The 26,146-nt window shown below is 42.9% G+C and overlaps 5 protein-coding genes and 1 pseudogene across 7 annotated transcripts in view; 3 read left to right on the top strand and 3 right to left on the bottom strand.

The window, feature by feature from the left end:
• Positions 1 to 1,830: 1,830 nt before the first annotated feature.
• On the bottom strand, positions 1,831 to 17,209 carry LOC137779406 (zinc finger protein 250-like). Of its 2 annotated transcripts, none has more exons than XM_068567105.1 (2): positions 16,853 to 17,209; positions 1,831 to 3,755 (listed from the first exon to the last, which is right to left on the bottom strand). In XM_068567105.1, the coding sequence occupies exons 1-2, from the start codon at positions 17,043 to 17,045 to the stop codon at positions 1,903 to 1,905; spliced, it is 2,046 nt and encodes a 681-aa protein (XP_068423206.1). In that variant the 5' UTR covers positions 17,046 to 17,209; the 3' UTR covers positions 1,831 to 1,902. The 2 variants fall into 2 exon arrangements, with proteins under 2 accessions (XP_068423206.1, XP_068423207.1); XM_068567106.1 differs by lacking the exon at positions 16,853 to 17,209 and adding an exon at positions 4,787 to 4,932.
• On the top strand, positions 7,277 to 10,478 carry LOC137779405 (zinc finger protein ZFP2-like). The gene has a single exon (XM_068567104.1). It carries the CDS (start codon positions 7,774 to 7,776, stop codon positions 9,874 to 9,876), a length of 2,103 nt encoding a protein of 700 aa, XP_068423205.1. The 5' UTR covers positions 7,277 to 7,773; the 3' UTR covers positions 9,877 to 10,478.
• LOC137779396 (zinc finger protein 32-like) lies at positions 10,254 to 12,499 on the top strand. Its single transcript, XM_068567093.1, is given in 5 exon segments — positions 10,254 to 10,260; positions 10,900 to 11,507; positions 11,542 to 11,707; positions 11,710 to 11,952; positions 11,955 to 12,499. Coding segments are annotated over 5 exon segments (1,269 nt in total). The 3' UTR covers positions 12,200 to 12,499.
• Positions 17,210 to 19,386: 2,177 nt separating the features above from the next.
• Positions 19,387 to 23,085, bottom strand: LOC137779413 (zinc finger and SCAN domain-containing protein 31-like; annotated as a pseudogene).
• LOC137779398 (zinc finger protein 62 homolog) overlaps positions 22,009 to 26,146 on the top strand; it is a 16,918-nt gene continuing 12,780 nt past the window's right edge. The window contains exons 1-2 of the mRNA XM_068567095.1: positions 22,009 to 22,351; positions 24,146 to 25,144. Of these exons, the coding sequence (XP_068423196.1) occupies positions 22,183 to 22,351; positions 24,146 to 25,144 (1,168 nt within the window). The 5' untranslated portion in view covers positions 22,009 to 22,182. The remainder of the gene's footprint in view (positions 22,352 to 24,145; positions 25,145 to 26,146) is intronic.
• Positions 24,868 to 26,146, bottom strand: part of LOC137779411 (zinc finger protein 501-like) — a 7,202-nt gene continuing 5,923 nt past the window's right edge. For both annotated transcript variants that reach the window (XM_068567112.1, XM_068567113.1), the window contains exon 2: positions 24,868 to 26,146. This exon is cut by the window's right edge and continues 2,477 nt beyond it. The gene's annotated coding sequence lies outside the window, so the exon portion shown is untranslated.

Consider the following 26,146-nt stretch of genomic DNA (forward strand, 5'->3'; position numbering starts at 1 on the left):
TGTAATGAGCTGAACAGCATTTCTGGATCCATTTCAGTGAGATTCTTCACGTTGGGTACTTTTTTAATGTAGCGAGCGTTTGACAGAAAACTGATCCTGGTTGGCTCAAGTATGCTACTGATGTATTGAACTCCATGAGGGAGGGAGAGAGAGAATGTAAATGGCACATAAATCCAAAACACACTATTTGATTGCCTGAACGGTTTTTACTTAAACTAAAAATGTTTTTCTGCTTCACTTTATCAAAGTCAAACTTTACAGAGAGACTGTTCACATATTGTGCTATGTTACTACGCTCAGCTGCGTCACTCTGAAGAGATAATCATCCTGGAAGGGCTTTTTATTTTTTCTTCATTTTTGCTGTGTGCTATCTTTATTTACTCTTAACCAGTAACGTGTACATATACTGATATCTACACATCCGGCCAAAACTCACAAGTGTTGCCTTTATTATAATACCAAGATTATTCAAATAGCCCTTGTGGTTGCAGGGATAAACTTGTTTTTGGGGATGCAACTTATTGCAATTTTTGCCAAAAAACATCTGAGGCTCAAGGTGTGACGTCTGCGTTTATGAATCTCTGTTCAGACTGAAAGGTCTTCCTCGTCCACCTGGAGAGGACTTCTGGTCCGAGGGGCCTCAGAAGGAGTTCATGGATTTTATTTCAGGAAGTGTATGAACGGCTGTTTAAGATCTGATGTGAATATACTTTCTAATAAAATTGTTTCTAGTGTGTTCTCTTCTTCATCCAATTACATTTTCAGTTTCTGCTGATAAGGCAGAAAATTGAAGGATTGAGGGTCAAACCCTCAAAACACCAGAACCGTGACCCAGTCTCATCCTGTTAGGAGTGTTGCCTGGGGCCTCTAAGTACTTAAGACTAGGACTCATCGGCCCGTGACGGAGAGCTCGTTCGGCATCAAAGACCAAGAGGCGGAGTTTGTAGTCAGGACTCTAATCGAACCCCGGAAAGCACTTTCAGACATTCCCACGGTACAACTAGCAGGTGAGGATGGTGGCAAACCACGAGGCCCAGAAAGATGGACCTGGGTCTCAGTCCAGTTGATAACCCGGTCACGAGGTTCCCACATGGCCTCTCACATATCTTTAGACTCCAGATGTTCCTAAAGTCCGGCTGAAGACCACGACTTCATCCAACCAGGCAGCGCTGAGGCTGAGTTCTCCCAAACTTAAAGCACTTCATCCAGGAGCCCCTGGAGGCACCATGCAGCCCTCAAGAGTCCTAAAGACAGTGAGGGGACTAGGACCAGATCTCCAATGGGGCCAAATAACTCTTTAGTGCCTAAAACCTTTATATTTCAGACCCGATAAAGGGGCAGAGAGATTTCCTTTCAAAGGTTCAGTTCTATGAAAGAATTGAAGCACAAAGAAAGCAACATGTTTTTTTTTTTAAATAATAAAATATCAGAATTATAGTTGCAGAATAAATTGAAGCACAGGAAATTAAACATGAGGACATTTTAGTTTATTAGCATTTCAGTTTAAAAATCTGAAAAGGATTTATCAGACCTCTAAATTAAATTAATTGCTAAATATCAAAACATGTCATTGTTAATGTGATTAATAATCATTACGTCCATTTAGTGATGACGGTTACATGATTTCAAACTGATCAGTTGATCAATACATTATTATTATTATTAGTGAACCACAGTCATATCAATGTTGTGTTCATTCTAGTTTAAATACAAATTAATTTACAGATAGCAGACATAAAAGTAAAAATATTGATTTATTATTGATAAACTATTTTATTTACAGAATGGAGAATAATTATGGTGTTCAAAGTAAAATATAAAACTCTCAAATTCAGTTGCTTGAAAGGTTCAAATTTTTATTTAGCTCATTTCATGAACTCGATGACATGACGGACGTGGGGATCAAATACACAGGTGGTTTTTAACAAGGGACTTTTTGTTGAATCCTTTCCCGCAAATGCGACAGTTATACAGTTTCTCTCCCGTGTGAATCGTTGTGTGCTCCGTGAGATGAACGTTCTGTTTGAAACTTTTCCCGCAGATAGAGCAACGGAACGGTTTCTCTCCCGTGTGGATTCTCATGTGTGTCTTCAGGTTGCCCTTCAGGCTGAACGTCTTGTCGCACTCGGTGCAGCGGAACGACTCCGTGGTCGGCACCTTCTTTTCACTTTGGCGGCGCTGAGACGGCTCGCTGACACACTTGTGTGTTTTCAGCTGCGTGTACCAAGTGAACCTCTTGTCGCAGCTGCTGCAGCCAAAGCGCTTCTCCTCTGTGTGGACCGACGTGTGCAGCGTCATGCGTCTCTTGTGTGCAAATCTCTTATCGCAAAACGGGCAACCAAACGGTTTCTCCCCTGTGTGAATTCTCATGTGGAGCTGCAAAGTTCCTTTCTGGCTGAAGCTTTTGTCGCAGAACGAGCACTCGAACGGTTTCTCCCCCGTGTGAATTCTCATGTGCGCCAAAATGTTCCCGCCGCAGCTGAAACGTTTCTGACAAACGGAGCAGCTGAACGGTTTCTCCCCTGTGTGGGTTCTCATGTGGCTCATGAGGTGGTCCCTTCGGCAGAACGTTCTCCCACAATCGGAGCAGCTGAATGACTCTTTGTCCGCGTTGCTTCCAGAGACATCAGCGTTTGAAGCTAGTTTTCTGGTCTCCTGCCAGCCGTCGTCGGTGGCCTCAGTCTCAGGTTCTGCAGGTTTATCGTCAGAGTCTGGTTGTGAGACACGTTCTGGATCTGAGTTCCCTGCTGGTTCCGCTTCTGTGTCTCGAATGTTCCAGCGCAAAGTTTTCTTGCCCGAGTGGATCCTCATGTGCCTGCTGACGTCTCCACTATATCTGAAGTGCTTTTTACACACGGAGCAGCTGAAGGGTTTCTCTCCTGTGTGGAGTCTCATGTGACTGATTGAGTTTCCCTTTTGAGAGAATCTCTTACCACAAAAAGAGCAGCCAAATGGTTTCTCTCCCGTGTGAATCCTCATGTGTGCATTCAAATGAGGCTTCCGGCCGAACCTTTGTCCACATTCAGAGCAGCTGAACGACCGTTCAACCGAAGAACATGGAACTTTCTTACCCTTTAAACTAGACTGAGGTTCTCTGGTCTCCTCCCAGTCCCCATCGCTGACTTCAGTCTCTGAAGAGTTGCCTGGATCCGAGTTCCTGTCTGGTTCTAGTCCTCCACAGTCCTCTCCATCAGCTTCTGTTTCCATCTGTTCAGTTAGTCTTTGATGAAGCTGTGAGGACTGAGCTTCCTCTTCATCATCTTCACTCTTCACAGGAGTGAATGAGAACTTGATACCAGCCTCCTCCAGCCCTTGAAGCTGCTCTCCCTCCTGACTGGTCCAGAGTTCCTCCTGTTCCTCTTTAATGTGTGCAGGCTCTGGGTCCTCCTGGTCCTCTTTAATGTGTGGGGGCTCTGGGTCCTCCTGGTCCTCTTTAATGTGTGAGGACTCTGAGTCCTCCTGTTCCTCTTTAATGTGTGAGGGCTCTGGGTCCTTCTGGTCCTCTTTAATGTGTGAGGGCTCTGGGTCCTTCTGGTCCTCTTTAATGTGTGAGGGCTCTGAGTCCTCCTGGTTCTCTTTAATGTGTGAGGGCTCTGGGTCCTCCTGTTCCTCTTTAATGTGTGAGGGCTCTGGGTCCTCCTGGTCCTCTTTATTGTGGGGGAGCTCTGGGTCCTCCTGGACCAGACTGGAGTTCCAGTCCTGTTGCTGAACCTCTTCTTCACCAACGATCACTTTTCGTACATCTGAAGGTAAAACTGAGACACAGAATTATGTATAAACACGTGTTTGTGTTTCCACATACACTTGTTTCCATCAGATAGTGATGTACTCAAGAACTCTTTTTAAAGTGACAGTAGAGGTGTTTCGAGGTGTGGTAGTAGGAGGTAGCAGGAAGTAGAACAAGGTAGCATGAAGTAGCAGTTAGAATGAGCTAGCATTACTTTGAATGAGGTAGCATGAGATAGAATTAAGTAGTATGAGGTAACAGGAATTAGCGTGCCATAGCATTAAGTACAATAAAATATCATAATATAATAATATCTAGAACCCATATGATCAGAACCTGCTTCGTTCATTCAGTGTCCCACTATAGTTTCAACAGAGCTGAAATGAGAGGTTTTAACAACAGTTATTGTCCTCACACATGTTATGAGATAATAATAATAATAATAATAATAATAATAATAATAATAATAATAATAATAATAGTATAACACCTGAACAAAGTGAATTTAAAGGTACAGGACAATGAAGTTAACTTGATTAACTTTATTTACTAAACCTGTCTGTAATGTTGTTTTTTAATCCAGCCGTTTATTATTAGAGTATTTATAATTCATCCAGTTTGAAAACTGATAATTAATATTGTTGAGATTCTTTATACTTGTAATTCTACTTCAGAGTAAAAACATTGTAGTTCTAAGTTTACGTGACAGATTAAATGTTGAAGATTCAAATTTAACTCAATTCAATATGAATCATGAAATTATCCAGCATCATATTCCACTGAACCGTGAACAGATACTCTGAAGTACTCTGAAGTACTCTGTGCTGATGGTCCTTCTCTTGTTAGAGACCTCTGATAGTTGTTAGTTGTACTTCTGTTCTTGCTACTCAGTGGTTTCTGTTAGCTACTATGTCATTATTACTAATACAGCTTATTACTGCTAGAGCTATGGGAATTATTACAAATGACGTTATCAACAGTGAATCCTTAGCTCCAGGAGCTAGCTGCAGCTAACGTTAGCTTAGCGTTGTAAATGGAAGCAGTAGAGAGAAAACGCACCCTTTCCTCGCAGCTTCGTTTCCGGTTTCAAAACGTCTGGTTGTTTCCGGTGTCGGTCCATCTTCAATTAATCCACTAAATAATCTGTTTTCTGCCGTTATTGATTCTAATAACAGCTTCTCTCCGTGACTGGCCCCGCTGTTAAGTTCCGGAAGATATCGACCATCACTTCCGGGGAATGAATTCAGAATAAAAGCCTATATCGTGTCTTTGTTTGTGTATATACACACATACATATATGCGCCAATAACATTATTTAAAATAACATATTATTTAAAAATATTTGGTAATATTGTACTGACTTTTATTGAGAAACTCGTGTTGACAGGAAACCGTCTGGGCTTTTACTCTGAAGGCCAGAAACTCAACTGTACCGGAAGTGGTGGTCCTCACTCTGGCTAGCTTGGAACAAGATGGCGTCCGCGCGAAGCGGAGAGACCTTTTTGTCTGTGGAGAGAAACTGAAGCTAGCTTAGCGTGTTAGCAACATCGTCGTCGGGACTGTTGGATGGAGAGCAAACGGGCTTCGTGACGGAGTTTGTGTGGAGAACAAGTTGCTGTCGTCGTGTGAACATGTGTAAAGTCCAAATGCTGAGAGCGTTGGTGAAGCAGCGACTCACTGCGGCTGCGCAAGAGATATTTGGGCTGTTTGAAAGAACGATAGCAGAGTACGAGGAGGAACTTTCTGCTTCTAGAGACGAGAACGAGCGACAACGGAGACTACTGGACGCTGTTTTCAACCCGGAAGTCCGGGTCCACAGAGCAGGTTGGTCTCTACTTCTTCTCTGGTGAACTGACCTCAGGTCAGCAGGTTGGTCTCTTTCAGGTTGTTGCCGCCAGGTGCCGGCCCTCCTCCCTGTAGGCCGACTCATCGTTGTTGTTGTTGATGTTTACAAACTTTATAATGTTATTAGCGTCACGTACAGACGTGTAGTTGTAGGTGAACGGGGAGTAGAGGAGGACCCAGCACGCAGCCCTGTGGAACGCCAGTGTTTAGGGTGAGCGTACAGGAGGTGTGACCGTGTCGCTGCTGAACCATGTTTCCATCAAGGTCATAGTGCGTCTCACGTTCCCTTGTCTCAGTTCTCGTCAGGGCTCCAGATACCCGGCACAAAGTCAAAGAGGTGTGGAATGGACTCCGCCAGGGTTGTTCCTTGTAACTGATCATGTTTGTGATTTTTTTTGGTTCAGGGACCTCAGAATTGGTTCTGGTCTCTTTGCAGAGGATGTGGTCCTGTTGGCTCCTTTAGCAGCGCTGCAGCCGAGTGTGAAGCTATCGGGATGATAATCAGAACCTGCGGTCATGAGCTTGTGGTTGTGACTCAAAGAATGAGATCGAGGATATGTTTCACAGAAGCCGATTTTCTAGTTTGTTATTTTCTCAATGTTGGGCTGAAAAAAGAGCTTACAGGCGAGTAGAAGTAAAAGAGCCCCGAGTATGAAGTCAGCTAGCAGCGAGAGGTGTAACTATAAAGTGATGACTAGTGTACCATCCCATAATTATGCATCATAAACATATTTATTCAACAGCACTTACGCTCCTTAAGGTTTTAGCTTGAACATCCGGTGTGGAAGTTAGGATGCAGACAGAAAGTTCTCATTGGACTGTCGACCTGCTCTTATATATTCACAGCGGCTAAAGTAAGTATTGAACACGTCACTATTTTGCCCCGGACAAAGGTTTGTGTAAGGTTGAATACTTTCCCATCGCTGAGCCTATTCGCCTCTCATTCATTACCAATACAAATCCTTCATAATATTGTTATGATGCGACTACAAACAGCCCCACATCATGATGTTCTTACAAACACCCCACATCATGATGTTCTTACAAACACCCCACATCATGATGTTCTTACAAACAGCCCCACATCATGATGTTCTTACAAACACCCCACATCATGATGTTCTTACAAACACCCCACATCATGATGCTCTTACAAACAGCCCCACATCATGATGTTCTTACAAACAGCACCACATCATGATGTTCTTACAAACACCCCACATCATGATGTTCTTACAAACAGCCCCACATCATGATGTTCTTACAAACACCCCACATCATGATGTTCTTACAAACACCCCACATCATGATGTTCTTACAAACAGCCCCACCTCATGCTGTTCTTACAAACAGCCCCACCCCATGATGTTCTTACAAACAGCCCCACCCCATGATGTTCTTACAAACAGCCCCACCCCATGCTCTCACAAACTGTTTTTGGGGTGGTGTGCTGTGTCATTTGACCTCCTAACGTGGTGTATTTTGACATTCAGAGAGTTCCATTGTGGTCTGGACGATATTCTCCCAGTATTCCACAGGACGTCTAAATGTTGTGCAGCAAACTTAAAACCTGCTTCAACATGTTGTTTCTTCAGATGGAGTCTTGGTGGTGAGCGTGGCCACGGGTTGATGAGTATTTATTGTTTTCTTTAAAACAACAGAGAACAGTTTTTCTTAATGTTTCCTGTTTCCTGCAGACGTCCAGTAGCAGTTGGTGGTTAAAGGAGAGATTAAGCAGCAGGACTGGAGCTCCAGTCTGGACCAAGAGGAGTTAGAGCCCCCATACATTAAAGATGACCAGGAGGACCCAGAGTCCCCTCACATTAAAGGTGACCTGGAGGACGCAGAGCCACAAGAAGTTGATGAAGAGGAAGCTCAGTTCTCACAGCTCAAGGACTTACTGAACACATGGAAACAGAAGCTGATGGAGAGGACTGTGGAGGACCAGAACCAGACAGGAACTCAGATCCAGATAGACCTACAGACCCAGATACTGATGAGGAGACTGGAGACTCTTCTGACCCTGGTACTGATGACAGTGATGACTGGAAGGAGACCAGAGAACCTCATTTGGGTTTAAACTCTCTGAATAACGATGAAGCTTCTGTCAGTGATTCCAGTACTAGTGCTGGAGAGAAACCACTTAGCTGCTCTGAGTGTGAGGAGGGAGAGCAGCTTCAAGGGCTGAGGAGGCTGATATCATGTTCTCATTCACTCTTGTGACGAGTGAAGATGATGAAGAGGAAGCTCAGTCCTCACAGCTTCATCAAAGACTAACTGAACACATGGAAACAGAAGCTGATGGAGAGGACTGTGGAGGACCAGAACCAGACAGGAACTCAGATCCAGAATCAGATACTGATGAGACTATAGACTCTTCTGAACCTGATACTGATGATAGTGATGACTGGAAGGAGACCGAAGAGCCTCAGTCAGGTTTAAACTCTCTGAATAATGAGGAAGTGTCTGTCAGTGGTTCTAGATGTAGTGCTGGAGAGAAACCATTTGGCTGCTCTGAGTGTTGGAAAAGATTTAGAACAAAGGGAAATCTGAAGAAACATATGTTTATCCACACACGGAAGAAACCTTTCAATAATTCAGTTTGCAGGAAAATATTTGTACGAAAGGCTCGCCTGAGCCAACACATGCCGGTTCACACAGGTCAGAAACAAGTCATGTGTCACAGAAGATTTGTCCGGCATCCACTGATCAAAAGACATAAATGTTTCGGTTGTCATCCAGGGGCTTCTTGTGGGAAGAAACCATTTCGCTGCTCTGAGTGTGGTAAAGGATTTGGTATCAAGACCGATCTCCAGAGACACATCAGGATTCACGCGGGAGAGAAACCTTTCAGCTGCTCAGTTTGTAAGAAATCTTTTACACTGAATGGAAGTTTACAGAAACATTTGACACTTCACAGAAAAGGTAAAAGATTCAGGTGCAGCGTTTGTAAGGAAATATTTGCCTGTAGATGTGTTGCTGGTCAGTCCTCACAGCTCCATCAGACTGAGGAGAACCGAGAGGCAGAACCTGCAGCCATCCGCTCAACTGAACACATGGAAAAAGAAGCTGATGGAGAGGACTGTGGAGGACCAAAACAAGACAGGAACTCAGATCCAGTTAGACATCCAGAACCAGACCCTGATGTCAAGACTGAACCGTATTCTGAACCTAACGACAGTGTTGACGTTGAGTTTTGGAGAGAGACCAGGAAACATCAGTCAGGGTTCACTTACCAGAGAAATAAAAAGGTCTCTGTAAAAGATGGATTTAATAGCAGTGAGAAACCATTTGGCTGCTCTGATGACGAGGCTGAAGCTGAACCCAAGACTGATGGCAGAGTTGATGGGGATCAACCTCCATCAGGTCCAAAGCATCTGAAAAGTGAGAAGGTGTCTGTCAGAGACACAGGAAGTAACACTGACATGAAACCTTTCAGCTCCTCTGAGTCTCAGGAAAGACCTGAAGACCGTCTCACTCTGCTGACACACCAGAAACCATTCCGCTGCTCAGTTTGTAACTCAGACTGCAGTGACAGCGACTCTCTAGTTGAACACATGAGGATCCACATGAGACGAACACGGTTCAGATGCCCAACTTGTGGTGAAGAGTTTGCATGGAGGAGGCGTCTGACTAAACATATGGAAGTCCACACAAAGAAGAAGCTCTACACCTGCAGGGATTGTGACGAAAGATTCACCTGGTATAACACGCTCAGAAACCATCGATGTGTTGGTCGTCATTTCTCACGGCTTCATCAGACTCAGACTGAGGAGAACCAAGAGGCAGAACCTGCAGCCAGCAGTTCAACTGAACACATGGAAACAGAAGCTGATGGAGAGGACTGTGGAGGACCAGAACCAGACAGGAACTCTGGAGCAGGTAGACATCCAGAACCAGATTCTGATGTCAAGACTGAACCTGACAACACTGTTGGTGTTAAGTTTTGGAGAGAGACCAGGAGACTTCAGCCTGGGTTCACCTACCAGATAAATACAAAAGTTTTTAATAGCAGCAAGAACCCATTTGGCTGCTCTGATGACGAGGCTGAAGCTGAACCCAAGACTGGTGGCAGAGTTGATGGGGATCAACCTCCATCAGGTCCAAACCATCTGAAAAGTGAGAAGGTTTCTGTCAGAGACACAGGAAGTAACACTGACATGAAACCTTTCAGCTCCTCTGAGTCTCAGGAAAGACCTGAAGACCGTCTCACTCTGCTGACACACCAGAGCCCTCCCACAGGGGAGAAACCATTCCTCTGCTCACTTTGGGTAACTCAGACTGAAAAGACAGCAACTCTCTAGTTCATCACATGAGAATCCACGCAAAAAGAACACGGTTCAACTGCCAAACTTGTAGATAAGAGTTTACAGGGAGGAGATGTCTGACTAAATGTATGGAAGTCCACACAAAGAAGACCAAAGCTTCACCTGATATAAACTCGCTCAGAAAACCCTCGCTGTTTTGTTCTCAGATTTTTATCAAACTACTTAACTGCTCTACAATACAGAAAAATGGTCTTTGAGGAGTGAATTTTGATTTGTATGTCTTGTATCGATCAGATTGTTTGAGGATATGTTTACAATAGGACATTATTCTGTTTAAATGTTTATATTACAACACTTTTACTTCTTAGTTAAAGGAGGCACTCTCACATCTTAAGAGGAGAAGATTGTTATGAATGTCAGGTTTGTGTGCTCAGTACACAGTGTGAGGACGTGGTTAGCTTAGCATTACAACTAGAAGCTTGTTCAAATTGAAGAACTCATTTTCATTAAAGGATAAAACATCACAAAGTCTGCCGGTGTGTGTTTCCAGAACTGAGTGTTTGTATTTTGATTTTGATGCTTTAACATAAAACATCAACCTAAAAACTGTCGACATTATGAATAAATAATTAAAATGAATTTATTGAGTCAAATGTGAAGTAGAGCTGCTTGGCCACATGTCATAAAGAAAGTACATAACAAACTCTTTACACTAACTCTGTTTACCTTAATCATCGTCATAGTCTGTGTTTCCTGTTTTAACAGGAAATGGCCAAATACATTTTATGTACAGGGAGCAATCAAATGTTTTTGATATACAGAAAGTGATCAGATACAATTCTGTTACAGTTCCCTTAAAATACTGTACATGTTAACACACCTCTCCATTTACAGACACTGTTTGAAAAATTAGGATTTCACAGCTCATTAAGGGGCATTCATTGTATGAGCAACTGGAAACGTGTCATTTCTAACAACTAAAAGGTTCTTAATGTGTGTTTTCTATTTCCTAAAGATGTCCAGCAGCTGTTGGTGGGTAAAGAAGAGGTTCCCCCTGAGCAGCAGGACTGGAGCTCCAGTCTGGACCAGGAGGACCCAGATCCCCTCACATTAAAGAGGACCAGGAGGACCCAAAGCCCCCTCACATTAAAAATGACCAGGAGGACCCAGAGCCTGCTCACATTAAAGAGGACCAGGAGGACCCAGAACCCCCTCACATTAAAGATGACCAGGAGGACCCAGAGCCCGCTCACATTAAAGAGGACCAGGAGGACCCAGAGCCCCCTCACATTAAAGATGACCAGGAGGACCCAGAGCCCCCTCACATTAAAGAGGAACAGGAGGAACTCTGGATCAGTCAGCAGGGAGAGCAGCTTCAAGGGCTGGAGGAGGCTGGTATCAAGTTCTCATTCACTCCTGTGAAGAGTGAAGATGATGAAGAGGAAGCTCAGTCCTCACAGCTTCATCAAAGACTAACTGAACAGATGGAAACAGAATCTGATGGAGAGGACTGCAGAGGACCAGAACCAGACAGGAACTCAGATCCTGATTCAGATAGACATTCACAACCAGATCCTGATGAGGTGACTGGAAACTCAACTGAACCTGAGACTGATGACAGTGATGATGGTGATTATGAGATGAGAGAAACTCAGTCAGGTTTAAACTCTGATAAATAAAACCAGAAATACTGACAGAGAATCGTTTATCTGCTCCGATTGTGGAAAAACCTTTGGCCACAAGACAAATCTGAAAAGACACATGAGGTGTCACTCAGGAGAGAAACCATTCAGCTGCTCATTTTGCAATACAAGTTTAAACCGAAGGGAACATTTGATTGCTCACACAAGATGTCACTCAAGGGAGAAACATTCAGCTGCTCAGTTTGCAACACAAGTTTCGGTCATGGTTGGTCACTGGAGAAGCACATAAGGGGCCACACGGGGGAGAAACCGTTCAGCTGCTCACTTTGCAGTAAAAGATTCAGGCAGCGCGCTGATCTGGCTGTACACTTCAGAATTCACACCGGAGAGAAACCCTTTCCTTGATCCGCTTGTGAAAAGAGTTTTACTCAGTGTCACACTCTGGTTCAGCACATGAGGACCCACACGGGGTGAAACCTTTCGTCTGCTCGGTCTGCGGGAAGACGTTCTCGCGGAAAGGACACATGACGAGACACATGGCGGCTCACACCGGGGAGAAACCGCTCAGCTGCGGCGCTTGTGACAGAAGCTTCACTTGGCAGTCGCAGTTCAAGCAACACAAGTGCGCTTGTGAGAGCAGCGGAGCGGAAACTAAACATGAAAGGACCTCAGAGGGTTCGACGTGTAAGAATACATTACAGAAAAATGCTCTTTGACGAGTGAGTTTTGAGTTCATGTTTTTTTATCCATCCGATTGTTTAGGGTTTATTTACAATATGACAGTATTCTGTTTAACTTTTGTTCTTCCCTGAAATCTTCATGCTTTCTCTCACAAGTTTACAAGGATCCTGGTTTTTCCTGTACTTGTATTAGTTGATTATACATATAATGACCATGTGGTAACTGTTATGTTCATTCTGTACACATGACATCACACTTCTGTCCATCCCGATAGAGATAATTATCTGTTGCTCTGGGAGGTTTCCTCTTTTTTCATTAAAGGTTTTTTGACGTCATGTTTGTGACCTGTGATTTAAAAAAAACTTTTTTCTTAGATTGTTTAATCTCTGCAGCTCTTTTACACTTTCAGTACACTACATTTTATTCACTATTACTTTCACATCAGCGTTCAGTTTCCACCCTAAAGTATCTCTGATGACTCCAAAAGGTCTTATAACCCTAAACCAGTCTGTCCTCTCTACCTCCCAGTAACATGTAACCTGACATAAAACAGAGTCCATCACTGCATTCATCTTTAATATATATTTAATATTCATGTGTGTCTGGATTTATTTCAGTTCATCACCAACACTACATTTTACTAGATTACATGTGAACGCACCATGAGAATGTTATTCACCTTCAACCAGTACTCATGTTTACTGAGTAGAGCCTGAACGCATCATGATGGAACTGAGACCGCCCACACATCATAATCATAATACTAATAGAATCTGAGCCTTTACGGATTCTATTTGGAAAAACAAATACATTGAAAGACATGTATGAAATGAAATATATATATATATATATATATATATATATATATATATATATATATATATATATATATATATATATATATATATATATATGATAGCCTGGCCAAAAACAAGTGTCCACCTGGGTGTAACTCCTGTATCAGCCTGTGGGGCGTTGCTGTGATCTGGGGTTGCTGCAGTTGCTCAGGTCTAGGTTCAGCAACCACCAGGTTCAGCAATAACCAGGTTGTTCCATAATGGATTGTTTCTTCCCTGATGGCACGAGCATATTCCAGGATGACATGCAGGACAGAGGTTCAGGATCATGAGCATCATGTCCAACATGGAGTCCAGACCTGAACCCAGTGAGAGTCTCTGATGCGCTGGAGAAGCTTTGCAGCGTCAGACTCAACAACTCTACATCATCAACACAAGACCTGTGAGGAGCTGATGAACACTGGGTGGAAATAAATCTTGAGACTTTGCAGAAGGTCATGAAACAAAGTCACAGAGAATGTCACCAAAGCTGAAGGTCTCCAACCAAATATTAGTGTGTGACCTTTGTTTGGTGGCGACTTTCATTTTGGGCCGGGCGGTGTGTGTCACCCACAGTATGAAACTAAATCATTGTAAAAGAAATACAAAAATAAAAGACTAACTTTAAGGTGGCAACCATAGAAGCAATAGTAAAGTCTGTCAAGCCGGAGAAACATTTATATTCAAGAATTGAGCCAAAGTGAATAAGAATTCGCCCAAAACCATTTTGCATCCCCACACTTCTCTGTGTTGCTTATTGATCAGAATTTTAAAGTTTTTTCTTTGATAGAAACAAACGGGTATTGTCAGCAAATAAAACAGCATGTACAGTTTGAGAAACAAACAAAATATTTACATTAAGAAAAAGAATAGGACCAAGGATCGAGCCCTGTGGGACGCCTTCAGGATGAGATACAGCCTCTATTCTATTCATGAAGTATTGACATCACCAATTAAAGCCATGCAAACTTAACTTGGCGAGTTTGTGAAAAGCTTTGGATAACTCCAGGAAAAATCCAATTGTTAACACTTTATTACATAGAGCTGATGTAATCTTATCAATAAGTTGTAAAATAGCCGTATATGCGTAATAGTTTCAATCAAATCCATAATGACGCTCCAATGAGTTGTTTCTATCTGTTTGGTTCAGTTTGTGGCCAGATATTCTGTCTCTCTGTCCTCCTCAGTCTGTCTCTGGTGAAGCTGTGAGGATGGATGTCCAACACATTCATGGTCACTCAGCTCATAAAGCAAAGGGGAACTTTGGTCACAAGTGCTGCAACTCAATGGTTTCTCACCCGTGTGACTTTTCATGTGTTTCTTCAGATTTCCACCTTCCCTAAAAGCTCTACCACAAACTGAGCAGCTGAAGTGTTTCTCTCCTGTGTGATTACTCATGTGGTGGGTCAGCTGAACCTTTTGTATGAATCTTTTCCCACACACTGAACAATTGAAGGGTTTCTCCCCTGTATGTATTATCATGTGTCTCTTCATATCTTCCTTGCGCAAAAATCTTTTATCACAAAACGAGCAACTAAATGGTTTCTCACCGATGTGAATTTTCATGTGTCTTGTCAGAGTTCCATTTAATCCAAATCGTTTCCCACACTCAGAGCAGCTTAATGGTTTCTCTCCTGTGTGGATTTTCACGTGTTTCTGTAAACTATCACTGCGCGTAAACAATTTTTTACAAACTGAGCAGCAAAAAGGTTTTTCTCCTGTATGAGTTCTCATGTGTCCCTTCAGATTTCCCCCATCACTGAAAGCTTTACCACAAACTGAGCAGCCGAATGGTTTCTCTCCCGTATGGATTCTCGAGTGTTTCAGTAAATCTCCACTCTGAGCAAAAGATTTCTGACAGATTAAGCAGCTGAATGGTTTCTCTCCTGTGTGAATTCTCACGTGTCTCTTCAAAAATGATCTGCAGCCAAATCTTTTACCACAGTGAGAGCAGCTAAATGGTTTCACACCAGTACTAGATCTTGAATCACTGACAGAAACCTCATCATTACTTAGAGAGTTTAAACCTGATTGAGGTTCTCTGGTCTCTTTCAAGTCATCAGTCTTAGGTTCAGAAGAGTCTCCAATCTTGTTATCACGTTCTGGATCTGAGTTCCTGTCTGGTTCTGGTTCTCCAAAGTCCTCTCCATCAGATTCTGTTTCCATCTGTTCAGTTTGTCTTTGATGAAGCTGTGAGGACTCAGCTTCCTCTTCATCATCTTCACTCTTCACAGGAGTGAATGAGAACTTGATACCAGCCTCCTCCAGCCCTTGAAGCTGCTCTCCCTCCTGACTGGTCCAGAGTTCCTCCTGTTCCTCTTTAATGTGAGGGGGCTCTGGGTCCTCCTGTTCCTCTTTAATGTGTGGGGGCTCTGGGTCCTCCCGGTCTTCTTTAATGTGTGAGGGCTCTGGGTCCTCCTGGTCCTCTATAATATGTGGGGGTTCTGGGTCCTCCTGGTCCTGCTGCTGGACGTCTGCAGGAAACACACATAGAGATGTTCAAAAAAAATAAGGCACTTTACATGGTAAAAACAGAAACTATGAAGCATTAACAATATGAACGAGAGATGACATAACAGTACACCTGACTAACAACACGGTTAAAAGCAGATTTTTAAAAAGCCTCTGGGAATCTCCACCTTAACGTGGTGGAGGAGTTTGAGTGGCTCAGTGAACCGTGTTGTCCAGGCATTCGACCCTGGTCGGGTCTTCAAGGAGAAAAAGGTCTCAGGGCAGAGCTCAGACAAAGAGCGATTAAGAAAACCCTGACGGATAGCAACCCACGGACTTCAGCCACCTCACCTGGACCAGACCCAGGAGTGGAGCTCGCAAGTAATCGCCTGGTGGCCGAGCCCTCGCCCATGTGGCTCAGTCGAGCTCAGCCTGAAGAAACATCGTGGACAAGCTCGGGCTGGCTCAAAGTTGTGACGTGGAACCAGTCACAACTTCTGGCTCGCCACCGACAACTCCCCTCTGTCTCCCTCCCCACACAACCGGTATACCGGTTTCAAATTCCTCCGTAATAAGGAATCCGAAAAGGTCATCTGGTGACTGGCTGCAGACTAAAGTCGTTCTCCAAAAGATTCTCAAATGACATCATCACTAAATAAGTCAAGACTACCGGCCTGAAATCATTCCACACTCAAGGGAAGCAGTTTTACAATGTTTACGTTTTGTATACTTTCATATCTTCAAGATAAAACAGAAAATAAATAAGATTTAAAGGTTGCTGGTTCGCCAGGCTTTGACTTCCTGGTTCTCCATTAGATCCTACGTGTCTTTTACAGGAATGAAAGACACACACACACACACACACACACACACACACACACATATATATAACGAGAACATATACTTAAGATAAGCCCTGACATTTAAATACATTCATCTAGCATTTTATTCATATATTCCACTGTTTTTGTGAATCTAAGACCGTTAAGATCTTTGGTAAACATCAACAGCAGTTCATCCACGTGAATTTAGAAAAAAAAGTCGAGCTTCAATGTTTCAGCTTTAGACATTTTATCTCTTTACACTTGTGCCTTATAACAATGCTGCCTCATTATACATTTATGTACATACATTTATAGACATTATACATTAATATACATTATGCAGAGGGCTGAGACTGTTGGTGTAACATGTATCTCACATGTAAGTGACTTCAAAAGGTGATTTAAAGAAATTATGTAAAATCGAGAAAATGACCTCAGTCCCTAGTTAAGAGATGCGTAAAGACAAGAGGTTCTTAATGTTTGCTGGTATTTAAATAGAAGTTAAACTTCAACCAGTCCACTAGAGACCAACCTGCTGACCTGAGGTCAGTTCACCAGAGAAGAAGTAGAGACCAACCTGCTCTGTGGACCCGGACTTCCGGGTTGAAAACAGCGTCCAGTAGTCTCCGTTGTCGCTCGTTCTCGTCTCTAGAAGCAGAAAGTTCCTCCTCGTACTCTGCTATCGTTCTTTCAAACAGCCCAAATATCTCTTGCGCAGCCGCAGTGAGTCGCTGCTTCACCAACGCTCTCAGCATTTGGACTTTACACATGTTCACACGACGACAGCAACTTGTTCTCCACACAAACTCCGTCACGAAGCCCGTTTGCTCTCCATCCAACAGTCCCGACGACGATGTTGCTAACACGCTAAGCTAGCTTCAGTTTCTCTCCACAGACAAAAAGGTCTCTCCGCTTCGCGCGGACGCCATCTTGTTCCAAGCTAGCCAGAGTGAGGACCACCACTTCCGGTACAGTTGAGTTTCTGGCCTTCAGAGTAAAAGCCTGGTATAAAAAAAAAGACTACACAAGGAAATATACATACATAAAAATATGACCAAGTACTAAATAGGTCATTAACAATCAGATTATTATTAATAATAACGTACAATCACATCACCCTCTTCTTTCTCCTGTTTTTTGAAGAACACACACCAACATCCTGTAATCCGTTTATTCTGTGTTTTATTCTGAAGGTTCTGGTTATTCCTCTCTTTCCTGCTTTGGTGACGTCAGTCCTTAGACTGTGCCGTCGCAATAAAGTAATCTAATTTAAGCAGTAATAAATGTGTTTATTTCACACATATCCGACTCTAACAACTCAACACTTTAGTGCATTCTTCATAACTATTATTACAAATAATAAGTGGTTCTGCCTCTAACGCGCAGAATTCAACGACGCTTGAGTCCCGTTGGTTTAAAGTACAATGAAGTACATTAAAGTTCAATGAAGTACATTAAAGTTCAATGAAGTACATTGATGGACATTAAAGTACATTGATTCTCTTTGAAGGACATAGATCAGAGGTCACCTGTCCCGTCCGTCACCACCGTGCTCAAGAAGAAAATGGACCAACAACATTTTAAATGTGTCAGTGTTACTTTGATGTAACGAGTTTAACACGCAAACAAGTGGCTCTTTTTGACAGTTCATGTGTTCACAACTATCACGGTGTGTTCATGCTTTGCAATACCGTCAGTAACAAAGTGTCATTTAGTCCATTAAAACCTTAACTAATAAACTCCTCTCAGAAACTGCTGTCGGGACCCCGAGGTCACCCGGTAAACACCAGACCCCGTAAGGACTCGGCCTCTCCTGTTGTACATCCTTGAGGAGAAAGACCTGCACACTGATGCCGTGTACTTATTGTGTATTTTGAATATATATTTTAATCCACCTCATTATATCAAATTTAATTTGTAAACTGATAAATTGACTCTTTTAAATGTTTATACATTTTGTAATATTTGTTCTCATCTTTATTCTAGAGTCATGTAAAACTCGTCCTACGTTACTCACAATACACGATACAGTTTCTAGAAGTTCACCAACAAGACAACCAGTCTGTTCAGAGAGGAGACACTGCACGCCGTCCTCCACCAGTGGCTGAAAGAAAACCACTGAACATCTACTATCATCCAACAGGATGAAGAGACACCAACAGAGGAGCAGCCACTACTTCCTACAGCTGAACCTGCGTCTGTCTCATCCACCACGTGGAAACAATTTCATATTTTTAAAGAAAAGATCATTTGATTTTTGTGTAAATGAAATAAGTCCCTGTACACCATGACAAAAACTGAAATACTTATTAGGGTTTTATAACCTAGAATTAAGTTGCGTATGACATTACATGACTCCATGTGCTGGTACACTGTGATGTCTTTTCAAGGAGTCAAGAGAAAACAACTCATGTGTGTGAATGAAGCAGCTCTTTTAGTTCTGGTGTTGCTTTTATTAAAGTCCTCTCAGTTTGAAGAAAGATAGAAATGTTTTTACATTTTCAGAGCTCTGAGAAAACCATGAACCAAACTGAAAACATGATGGTAGTTTCCTTTTCTGTTAAGTTTCAAAGTGAAGACAGAAGTCTTGATGTCAGGATGTAAATCTAAAGATTCATCTTCTGTTGTTGCTGCCAAACACATCCAGTGAAGGGAAAGTTCCTGTTGGATGAGACTGCCCCTGTGGAGGTCTGAACACATTCATGAACATGGAGAAAGTAGAAAAGAGCAGTGAATTCAAATCATGAAGAAGCGTTTACTGTCCCTGATCCTCAGGAAACGCATCCTGTAGAACAGGAAAGCGTTTCCTGGATTCACGAGACACAACGAAGCAAAATGGAACGCGGCTCAATAAGTAACATCTAAATCCTCTTATTTTCATAACAACTGGAAGCAGAAAACTTAAAATAAAGTTCCACTAATCATTCAGCACTAGTCACTTTTCAAACATGTATACAAACAGTCAAGTACAGAGTTACATAACGTCAACAGCTAAGGAAATAAATTAATTGTTGTTACATTTTGTAGGAGATTACTAAAACAAAGTATTTAATTCAGCACATAACCGTGAGAAGCGTCAGTCTGTCTGGTGTGATTATCTGGCTGCTTCTGCTGCAGCCGAACGGTTTCTATGAGTTACAAAGTGTCTCTTCAGATGTGCTTTACGGATAAAACGTTCATCACAAAACAAGCAGCTGAATGGTTTCTCTCCTGTGTGAGTTATCATGTGTCTCTGTTTACTTTGATTGTTTGTAAATGATTTCTCACACACTGAGCAGCTGAAGGGTTTTTCTCCTGTGTGGATTCTCATGTGTATCCGTAAATATCCACCATTTCTAAAATATTTCTTACAAACTATGCAGCTGAATAGTTTTTCTCCTGTGTGAATTCTCATGTGTTTTTTCAAAACTTCACTCCATGTAAAAGATTTCTCACAAACAGGGCAGCTGAAAGGTTTCTCTCCTGTGTGCATTCTCATGTGTCTCTGTAAATATCCACTATATCTAAAAGATTTCTCACAAACTGTGCAGCTGAATGGTTTCTCGCCTGTGTGGATTCTCATGTGTACCCTTAAATATCCACTATCTCTAAAAGACTTCTTACAAACTAAGCAGCTGAAGAGCTTCTCTACGGCACCATTATTCATAAAGTTTAAACCTGACTGAGGTTCTCTGGTCTCCTTCCAGTCATCATCAACATCACTGACTTCAGTCTCTGAAGAGAACCCTGGATCTGACTTCATGTCTGGTTCTGGTCCTCCACAGTCCTCTCCATCAGCTTCTGTTTCCATGTGTTCAGTTAGTCTTTGATGAAGCTGTGAGGACTGAGCTTCCTCTTCATCATCTTCACTCTTCACAGGAGTGAATGAGAACTTGATACCAGCCTCCTCCAGCCCTTGAAGCTGCTCTCCCTGCTGACTGATCCAGAGTTCCTCCTGTTCCTCTTTAATGTGAGGGGGCTCTGGGTCCTCCTGGTATTTTTTAATGTGAGGGGGCTCTGGGTCCTCCTGGTATTTTTTAATGTGAAGGGGCTCTGGGTCCTCCTGGTCATCTTTAAATTGAGGGGGCTCTGGGTCCTTCTGGTCCAGACTGGAGCTCCAGTCCTGCTGCTCAGGGGGAACCTCTTCTTTAATCACCAACAGCTGCTGGACGTCTGGTGAATGAAGTACAAACATATTGTATCATTGTAACATATATTAACCAATAATTATAATGAGATGTAGTTTGTATTGTCATAAACAGAACAGTGTATAATAATGGATTGTTCATGGCCCCACAGAATGGCTACCGCTGTCATGGGACATTTTTTAAATATAATATTATTGTTATTAAGAGTTCTTAAACGCTGTTTTATAACCCCACCTTTCTGGTTTCACGAGCCTTTACATTTCTGAGGGACACATAACTCAGAAACTTGATGCACAATAAGATGTAGCTGCATGTAAATGCTAGTTCTAGCTTCAGATTCAAGTCTTTAATATGAAATTGTTAGGTTTTACAAAATGTGAAATATGCCAAATTATGTCTGTTGAGCTAATGAATATTATGGTTGAAAAGAAAGGTTGTGAACACGTGAAACCAGAAAGGTTGTGAACACGTGAAACCAGAAAGGTTGTGAACACGTGAAACCAGAAAGGTCGTGAACACGTGATCGTGTTCTCCTGGACGGGTACACGTGAGCGGCTGCTTCTGGTCATCATCCTGTGACGGCAGCAGACGGACTGCTGCTTCCTGGAAAGACTTTGAAAGCTTCGCCTGAAGGAAGAGAAGCGGGAAGAGGAGCGTCTGGGAGTTTAACACCGTGAACAGTTTGATGGAACATCTGTTTAACACAACAGCTGATCTGCGTAATGAAGCGAGCAGCAGGGAGATCTTTACGCTCAAGACTTGTTGTTATTGTTGTTTTTTCACATTACAGTTCATCGTCTTTCCGTCGTCGTTCGCTGCAAACTGTGAGCCCACATTGTTCACCTGGAGGGTTCATCTACACAGCACACACAGACACAGACACAGACACACACACACACACACACACACACACACACACACACACACACACACACACACACATAGACAGACACATAGACACAGACACACAGACACAGACACACACACAGACACACGCGCGCGCAAACCTGCTCTGTGGACCCGGACTTCCGGGTTGAAAACAGCGTCCAGTAGTCTCCGTTGTCGCTCGTTCTCGTCTCTAGAAGCAGAAAGTTCCTCCTCGTACTCTGCTATCGTTCTTTCAAACAGCCCAAATATCTCTTGCGCAGCCGCAGTGAGTCGCTGCTTCACCAACGCTCTCAGCATTTGGACTTTACACATGTTCACACGACGACAGCAACTTGTTCTCCACACAAACTCCGTCACGAAGCCCGTTTGCTCTCCATCCAACAGTCCCGACGACGATGTTGCTAACACGCTAAGCTAGCTTCAGTTTCTCTCCACAGACAAAAGGACTCTCCTCCGTTTCGCGCGGACGCCATCTTGTTCCAAGCTAGCCAGAGTGAGGACCACCACTTCCGGTACAGGTGAGTTTCTGGCCTTCAGAGTAAAAGCCAGAAACTGTAAAAAGGGTAAAACAAGATTTGTCTCACAAATCTAACTTCATAATGGTCCTGTGATATTTGTATTATAAATACATACATTAATACTATTTGCAATATCATGATTAAATACACGTAATTAACAGTATTATTAATACATTTACAGTAATTACATAATTATTAATATATTAATAATACATAAAAGAATTCAAATAAAATAAAGAGTAGTAGACTCACAGCACTGAGCTTTTACTTTTTAAAGACATGAGCCGGAAGTTGTGAGTTGTGTTAGTTTCCGGTCCGGTGAGCGACCCGCGGAGTGGAGTCAGCGGACCGCGAGGCTTCTTTTGCGGAGCAACATGTCCAGACTGCACGGCCTGAAGCTGTTCATCAACCAGCGGCTCGCGGCGGCCGTGGAGGACATCTGCGGACACTTCGAGAGGACGATAACCGAGTATGAGGCGGACATGGACCGGAAGCTGCTTCACGTGGTTTCAGCGGCTGAAGCGCGGCTGCGAGCGGAAGCAGGTACGTTGTTGTTGTTGTTGTGGAGCGCTGCTAAGCTAACAGATAGCTGCTGGCTCAAGCCGCCACACAGGCCCTGTTAGCTGCTAAAGTAGCTAACAGGCTAAAAGAGCTACCAGGCTGACTTTAAACGGTTCAACGTGAACCAAGCTGTGCTTTTTTAAAGAGCTAACAGATAGCTGCTAAAAGCTCGGTGTCGCTAATCAATCAGTCGTATCGATGGCTTCATGAAACAAATCAATCACACGGTGCGCCGTCAACCAACCGCGACCCCGCGTCACAGCTTCCTGCTCTCTGATTGGCTCCCGAATACACACAAGCGCCTCGAGTCTTTGTTCAGTCACTTCTCACTGGCGCAGTTTAAATACACGTTTCATAAATACTTGTTTATTCGGTCTGTACTTATGATAGTACTATTGTGGATTATATAGTATTATTATTGTTTCACTGTTTAGTTATATTCCTTGTTTCTTATTTTACTATCTACTATGCAAGATACGAGATGTTTTACTGTCAGATAACAGTTATTCTACACAATGAAAATATTATTCTGTTCGGTCCTCAGAACACAATAAACTTAAGGTAAAAATATCAGTATTGCACAAAAAAATCTGATAATAGTATTGCTATTTGTGTCTTTATACAACATTGCAATGTGTTGTGAAGTTCCTGTGTTGATGGTATTTCTGGAGGACTCTTCAGGTTGTGACGGTTGACATGACCGCTGCTGTATTACTACTAATACTAGTACTATATACTATTACTGTATACTATATAGTATACATTATTACTATACTACTATACTGCTGTAATTCACTGCAGAAATCTTCAGTTGTGTCCAAAGTCAAGAGACACCGCTGGAGTTAACAGTAAATTAAAACATTAAGTTCTGAATCTGAACCTTCAGACAAAATTTGAAGAAACAATAAAGTTTGCTCGTTCGATCCTAAAAACTGAATTAAATCTCATGTTTAACGGTTACGGAGCCAGCGGATCATTTCACAAAGTCTCAGCAGAGTACATTTACTTTACCCGAGTACTTGAATCTCTTGTTTTAGCCCAGTGAGCGCTTCCGGCTGGACGGCTCCTCTCAGGGTTTGCTGCTGGCTGAGAATGTCGCCCTCTATCTGGCCTGAAATAAACTGCACACAAAAATAGACACACACACACACACACACACACACACACAAAAATAGACACACACACACACAAAAATAGACACACACACACACAAAAATAGACACACACAAATACACACAAACGCACACACCCTCCCTCTCTCGCTCTAACACGTTTTCAGTGAACCGTTTAGTTTCCAACTTCTCCAGTGAAACATTTCCACTTCAAGACTTTTCAGCAGTTCAGTTCAACTCTGCTGACTATTTTGTTTTTCACGCAATGTTTCGTCATGGAAATTTGTTTTAAAGTCATGGAAATCCATTGACCTTGAAGAATGTGTTTTTTACTGCGACAAACGTTATAAATGACTTGGTACTTCTGGACGAGACGTGTTCGCTGTCTGACTCTCCATCAGGTCTCTCATGTGCTGGACGTCCTCCACATTAACACCATGAGAACAAGAATAATACTGAATCAACGGAACTTCCTGACTTCTACAGTTCTTGAGTTTTCCTTCACATGTTTATTTTTACACTATGTGTACATGTAGAGATGTGGAAGTATTTATCCTCATTATGGACCAGTTACTGCCTCCAACCACTTCAGACTGGTTTAGACTCAACGTTACATTTCTCTAACTTTGGTTCACAAACTCATTTCCTCAATGTGCGTTTTCAGGGTTTCCTGCAGACGTCCGGCTGCTGTTGGAGAATAAAGAAGAGGTTCCCACTGAGCAGCAGGTCTGGAGCTCCAGTCTGGACCAGGAGGATCCAGAGCCCCCTCACTTTATAGAGGACAAGGAGGAACCAGAGCCCCCACACATTAAAGAGGAACAAGGGGAACTCTGGACCAGTCAGCAGGAAGTGCAGCTTCAAGGGCTGGAGGAGGCTGGTATCAAGTTCTCATTCACTCCTGTGAAGAGTGAAGATGATGAAGAGGAAGCTCAGTCCTCACAGCTTCATCAAAGACTGACTGAACTGATGGAAACAGAAGCTGATGGAGAGGACTGTGGAGGACCAGAACCAGACAGGAACTCAGAACAACATAGACATCTAGAAACCGATAAGACTGGAGACTCTTTTGAACCTCAGACTGATGATGATGACGCCAAAGAACCTCATTCCGGTTTAAACTCTCTGAATGATGAAGATACTTCTGTAAACGTTGGCAAAAAATCATTTACCTGCTGTGAATGCAGTCGAAAATTTGGTCGCAAGGACAGTCTGCGGAGACACATGAGGTTTCATACGGGAGAGAAACCTTACAGCTGCTCTGCTTGCGGAAAAGGATTTTCTCAGAGGCCAAACTTGATTCGTCACATGAGATGTCACTCTGGAGAGAAACCGTTCAGCTGCTCCTTCTGCCACACAAGTTTCGCTGTGCGCAGCGCTTTGGTCAACCACATGAGAATCCACACCGGGGAGAAACCCTTTAGTTGCTTATTTTGCGACAAAAGCTTCACGCAAAAGGGGGGTCTGAAAAAACACATGACCGTCCACACAGGAGAGAAACCATATTGTTGTTCAGTGTGCGATAAAAGCTTTTCCCAGAAAGCCAATCTGACGTACCACTACTCGCTGCACACGGGACAAAAACAGTTCAGTTGCAGCGCTTGTGACAAAAGGTTCACGTGGCAGTCGCAGGTCCGGAGCCACAAGTGTGTCGGCGAGAGCAGCGGCAGCTGAAGCGATGGCTCACGGTTGATCCCGAACCCGCTCCTAAACAAGGACAGACCGGTTAGTGTAATGAAACCTCTCAAAGCCGACTGTTAACCTTCTCTTTAGAGATGCTGATGACATCCTTCTGTGACGTTAAGTGTATGTTTAATACATGTAACCACATCTTCATATAACTTGTCTTGTAATCATTCATGATGCGTTCTGTGAGTTAATATTAAAAACGTTGACATACTATAGGAGTTGTAGCGTACCGTGTTGGATATCGTGACGGTTTACATATTTACAGAAATAAATGTTGACTGATAATTGAGTTTTGAGTATTCTGTTGAGTGGAACGTCTGTAACTTGTACATAGCGTCCACACTTATGCATTTACTCCACTGTTAGCCACCTTAACAACCTTTAGCCTCCTTTACTGACCTAAAGCCTCCTTTACTGAACTCTAGCCTCCTTTACTGACCTTTTGTCTCCTTAACTGACCTTTTGTCTCCTTTACTGACCATTAACCTCCTTTACTGACCTTTTGTCTCCTTTACTGACCTTTAGCCTCCTTTACTGACCTTTCGCCTCCTTTACTGACCTTTAGCCTCCTTTACTGACCTTTTGTCTCCTTAACTGACCTTTTGTCTCCTTTACTGACCATTAACCTCCTTTACTGACCTTTAGCCTCCTTTACTGACCTTTAGCCTCCTTTACTGACCTTTAGCCTCCTTTACTGATCTTTAGCCTCCTTTACTGACCTTTTGTCTCCTTAACTGACCTTTAGCCTCCTTTACTGATCTTTAGCCTCCTTAACTGACCTCTAGCTTCCTTTTAACCACCTTCGTCATCTTAACCTTCTGGGGCCTGAGGTAATTTCCTTGATTTTACATAATTTCTTAAATTCACCTCTTGTGAAAACATACCTTTACTCGTGGAGACGAACTGTTTTAGTGATGGAAATGTGTTTACCAAAGGTCTCAGGTGGCATGTATGAATAACACGGTAGATGCATGTAAAT

Source organism: Clinocottus analis, unplaced genomic scaffold (assembly GCF_023055335.1).
Source record: "Clinocottus analis isolate CAN_PGR_092001 unplaced genomic scaffold, fCliAna1.0.p SCAF_77, whole genome shotgun sequence".
In the NCBI taxonomy this organism is placed as follows: Eukaryota; Metazoa; Chordata; class Actinopteri; order Perciformes; family Cottidae; genus Clinocottus; species Clinocottus analis.

Excerpts from the sequence above, each read along its gene's own strand:
- LOC137779405 (XM_068567104.1), top strand. The coding sequence starts at position 7,774 with ATGTTCTCATTCACTCTTGTGACGAGTGAAGATGATGAAGAGGAAGCT.
- LOC137779406 (XM_068567105.1), bottom strand. The coding sequence starts at position 17,045 with ATGTGTAAAGTCCAAATGCTGAGAGCGTTGGTGAAGCAGCGACTCACT. Across the intron at positions 3,756-16,852 it reads AGTCCGGGTCCACAGAGCAG|TTTTACCTTCAGATGTACGA; the intron begins GTTGGTCTCTAC and ends TCTGTGTCTCAG.